At 40.2% G+C, this 4,893-nt stretch overlaps 1 protein-coding gene across 1 annotated transcript; it reads right to left on the bottom strand.

The window, feature by feature from the left end:
• Positions 1–361: 361 nt before the first annotated feature.
• Positions 362–3,904, bottom strand: AP1S3 (adaptor related protein complex 1 subunit sigma 3). The gene is given in 4 exon segments (XM_041475646.1): positions 362–832; positions 1,329–1,466; positions 2,412–2,520; positions 3,705–3,904. Coding segments are annotated over 4 exon segments (483 nt in total). The 3' UTR covers positions 362–796.
• Between the last annotated feature and the right edge of the window lie 989 nt (positions 3,905–4,893).

Here is a 4,893-nt window from a genome sequence, read left to right as displayed (position 1 = left end):
CTGCACTCATGCAGCACAATATCAAAGTTTGGAGCCTTTGGAGAGGTCCAAGGGATCTAGGAAGGGGATAGGAAAAGGAGGAGAAAGACAGAAACAGGCCATCTGCATACAGCAGCAAAAAGAGGATTCATTAAAGTTACGAGAAGCCTACCTTCAAACAGTCTTCCAGATTAAAAGGAGGCATGGAGTGCACTCTAGGAGCAGCTGGAGCAGTCTTATTAGCAGATTAGAGCAGAAAAGAGAAGGCAGACAGTGAAAGAAAGGAGCTACCCCAAAGAGATGTGTATTTCCTCATATAATTCAACAGTTAATCTTGACAACAAGTTTGTGAAATCAGGGCCCACAACAATTTGGCTTTTAGAAAAAAATTATTATTACAGCAGAATAACCATTACATTCAAAATAATGGACACTTGTACAAAAGTAGAGTCATACAGTCAGCAGTGAACAAAATTAGTAAAAATACCTCCTCAAAGTATTGTCAGAGGAGCATTTTGTGATGACAAAACCCGTAGCTAAAAGACGTGGTATAAAACAAGAATTGAGTCCAGCAACAAGAAGAGAAACTAGACTGGGGCAATAACAACTCTGAGAAACTCATGTACAGAGTAATGCAAAGCACGGAATTGTTAAACCCTTTGCTACATTAGCTGACCTTCATCTTCACCATTATACAAACAAACCCTTTCAGTTATTGGTTTTTGGTATTCCTCTGAGTATCTGGCACATTGGGAAGAATTTCAGGAAGTGCACTTTAGAGGTGCATACAGCAGTTTTCTCTCCAGGTAGTTTAACATTAAAATGCAGGCTTGTTCATATATTCTTCCACTGTCTAGAAACAAAAACAAAGAAACAACTGATGCATTATGAAGTGGTACAGTAATATTCATGAAAATCCTCTTTGAGGACAGCTGTAGTTTTGCAGGAAATTATATAAAATTGATTAAAGTGCAGAAATAATTCTGCTTTAAAAACATGTGAAATAGAAGAGATTTTTCTGTATTTATATATACATATGCATACATAAAATATAACCTTAGATTATGTTCTTATACTAAAGAAGTATCTTAGATACATCTTAAACTATCTTAATAAACTCCAGCAGTTAAGCTGCAAGAGAGCAACAGCTTTATATAAAGGCCCTCCCGATGATACCAAAAGGGTTGAATGGAAAGCTTATGTAACTGCACTGTTGAACCTGTTGAAACTGAATGTAAGACACACTTGGATAATTAAGTACCAGAAGTGCTTAGCTGTGTTTTCCTCCCCTGTCAAACAAGGAAGATTAGGAAGATGAGGTGTTCACCTTTTGTCCTCCTCTGCCTTACCTCCTGCAACATGTCAGAGTCTTCTATGGCTTTCACTGCAGTCTTCTTTGAAGTCTCTTGTACTTCTCCACCAATTATAAACTCATCAAGAATAAAATAAGCTTTTTCAAAATTGAAGATAATATCCAGCTCGCACACCTGCCAGAACAAGAGGCCACAACCACATTTAAACCACTTTTACAGTACTCTAAGCACTACTAGGCCAAAGGCTGTTGTGATGATCAAATATCCTCAGCATAAGCACCCCTGTGCAGGTAGCAGGGCGAAGAAACAAACTGCATGTTATGTAATATTGAAGCTTCTGCACACGTTCTCTCCACACATACAGACTTAGAGCAAAGATATTCCACTTATTAAGTTCATGCTGGCTGTCAGAGATCCAAGCTGACTTCCTGGCCCACTAACCTCATCACAGGTCCTACACAGCCCTTGGAGTATGGGTTACCTAGGTTCAGTTTCACAGAGCAAGACAATTCCCTGCCCAGCAACAGCCACCAACTGCTTTTTAGTTTTGAAGCAGTAAAGAGAGGTCATGGCACACTGATTTAACTAAGATATGAATTAAGGTAGGCAGGATCATTTCAAAAACATTCAGGGAAAAGAGTCTCTAAAAACTTATCGAAAGACTTACTTGGACTTTCTCTAAGTCTTTTCTTTAAAAACACACTGATTTTATCTTTTGCCTCTATGTCCTTAATTGTTACACAGTATTATGAGACAAACAAAACCAGTATATCTGAAAATGTCAGGAAAGAGAATTAAAACAAATAAACAAAACAAACAAAGCAAATAAAAAACAAACCTGTTTTGAGGTTTTTTTCCTGAAGTTTTCCCTTTAAATTCTATACCAAGACAGACATACAACGCACCAACACTAATTCTGGGCAAGTGGACAAAGGATGGAAAAACAATCTTATGACCATTTCAGCACTGTTTTATAAAATACTCTAATAATTAATTTCATTCTGGATTGACAGCTTCTGCAGGGCAAGTGCAGCAGATGGAACACAAAGCAGATCAGCTCCACATAATTTTGTTTATCAGACAGACAGGAATGAGTTCATGGGAGAAAGTGAAACCTACGTTTCCAAAGTATCTGTCCAGGAGCTCCACATATCGATGAACGACCTCTAGTGTCAGCAGCTCGTTATCCTGGTCTTCTATTGCACAGCAGAAATACAAACTAGCATACCTGGGGAAACACAGGAGAAACATGGCAGTGAACAGCTGGGACCTCAGTGCTCTGCTCACCTCTTACAGGTCATTCATATGACAGTTAATTCTCATCTAGTCCCTAAAATAAACATCTTCTTTCACTCCTAGAGGTCCCAGAGAACACTTTTGAAGATCAGATGATTTAAACAAATTATTATTTTAGTTAGAAGAACCAACTCCACCCTTGGTAACGTGAGACACCTGTAACACTGAAACAGGCAATAAATCAGTAGTAAGCAGTTCCTTCAGGACTCCTCCTCCTGCTGCAATAGCACTACAGTAAGTGGGGTTAATTAAACAGTAGGAGAAGCTACTACTTTTAATTAAAAAAATAAAAATAAGGCAAAGGTGAAAGAAGCTGCATCTCAGCAAGCCTGCTGGCTGTCAAATGACAGTGTCTTACAGAGGGCCAGAATGCATGAAGCTGCTTAGACCAAAGAAGCTTCATAACTAACTTGCACCAAAATTTTATGTTTAAACCAACCCAAGATCTATTCAGCTTGCTGATGCTGTGGCTGGAGGCCAACTTGTCACAGCTTCTGATCAGATGTCTATATCCCTCCCATCACAGCATGGAACTCAGTTTTTGCTAAATGGGAGATGGTTAATTTACCCAGTGTACTACACATTAAAGCTACGTTTGTTTGCTACAACTTTAGGAGAACAAATAGGCAGTTAACATTAGGTGTCGTGTGACTGGGGACCAGTGATTTCTTTGGAAGAGAAAATGGGAATGAACACTTTCCAGAGCAACAAATATTTCAAAACCAAAATTTGACAGAATTATGGAAGTGCCTTGGAACAGTTCCTCCAATCTCTAAAGCTGATAAAACCCAGCACACACATCTCAGCCAGGCTACCCTGGGGAATTTGAAGGGGCAGTGAGGTCTAATGCCTTCTATAACACCAATACCTATTAGGTTACTCCTGTTTTTCTCATTTGACAGACTGTACAAGTATTTTGCACCCCACAATTACCCTGCTGGTTTGTCCAGGGACACTGCCTTGTTATACCCAGACTGCCAGTGGCAGGCTCCTAACTCAGCCCAGTGCTACAAGTGTTGTTTGCTGCTTTTCCTTAGGTGAACCTTTCTTTCTCCTCTTCTAGCATGCGTTATTCATATGAATAGTCATTATATGTTCTTACAAAATTACTCACACCTTTTGTAAACAAGCTTGAGGTCTTTCCAGTCAACAAAACTACTTGTTTTTTGATTGCGAGACAAAATAATCTGAATAATTTCTCGAATGATCTTTTTCTTCTCTTTATCAGGTAGCGTCGTGTACCATTTCTGAAGCCTTAACTTCCCCTGCCGACTGAACAGCAGTATAAAGTGTATCTAGAGTAAACAAAGCAACATGGTTAACACCAGGGCCATGGCCAGGGAAGAGCATTCCTCTGCCTGGCACCAGAAATGCGAGTCCTGGCCACACACCTCCAACCCTGGCAGGATGGTTGGACACGGTGTCAGTGAGGTGTGGGGGAGGCTCAGCATGGGAAAAGATCTCTCCTCTCTCCTGTTTCTTTCCCAGGCAGCTCTCCCCTCCCTGTGGCACATCTTCCCTAGGTAAACCCTTTACATCCTCTCCTACCCATCCTCCTTACCTTGTGCAAACAGCAGCTTTGCTTCCTTTTCTGCCCCTGCCCTGGGGAACAGGAGGAGCCTCACCACTTTGCAGTGGTGAGAAGAGGGCACCACTCCCTCCTCCAGCAAAATCAGATACCTCAGTGAAGGGAATAAAGACATCCACAACAGGAGTAGGGCAATCAGGATCAGTGTGGCAGAAGGCTAGAAATACGAAGACTGAGACAGTAATCATAATCACTAACAACTCTGATATTGCACTGTTTCAGATCACAAAACAGCAGGTTCCTAGAAGAGGCAGTAAGGGGCAAAAGAAACCTACTTTGCAAAGGAAGCTTGACTGGTTTTACTGAAGAAATCAGGATATTACAAAGCTCAGACAACTGCAATGGTGAAGGACAGACCTCAGTGAGTGATACTGTATTAAATAAAGGACAGTATCTATACTGTTCAAAAATTTCCACTTTAAAGCTAGTCATAACTTTACAAAGTTTGATCTATGATTGTTTTATGCTTAGCATAAACAGTATTACTGAAATACACAAGAGCCAGCTTTGAAATGCCAGTGGGGCTTTGGGAGAAAACTATCAATTCACACTTATATAAACAGTACTATTAGCAGGTTAAAATACCTGACCATAGTGTATATTAGCATTACAGTATCCCATTCACCCAGAGCAGGAAAATGGCTTTAAGAATGCAGGACATCAGTTTGAGCACAACAGGACATCTGCTGCTAAATGGAAAAAAACAAAACCCTACAA

The sequence above is a fragment of the Pyrgilauda ruficollis genome, unplaced genomic scaffold (genome assembly GCF_017590135.1).
Source record: "Pyrgilauda ruficollis isolate IOZ18807 unplaced genomic scaffold, ASM1759013v1 scaffold36, whole genome shotgun sequence".
In the NCBI taxonomy this organism is placed as follows: domain Eukaryota; kingdom Metazoa; phylum Chordata; class Aves; order Passeriformes; family Passeridae; genus Pyrgilauda; species Pyrgilauda ruficollis.
This window is presented reverse-complemented; position numbering and strand designations above follow the sequence as displayed.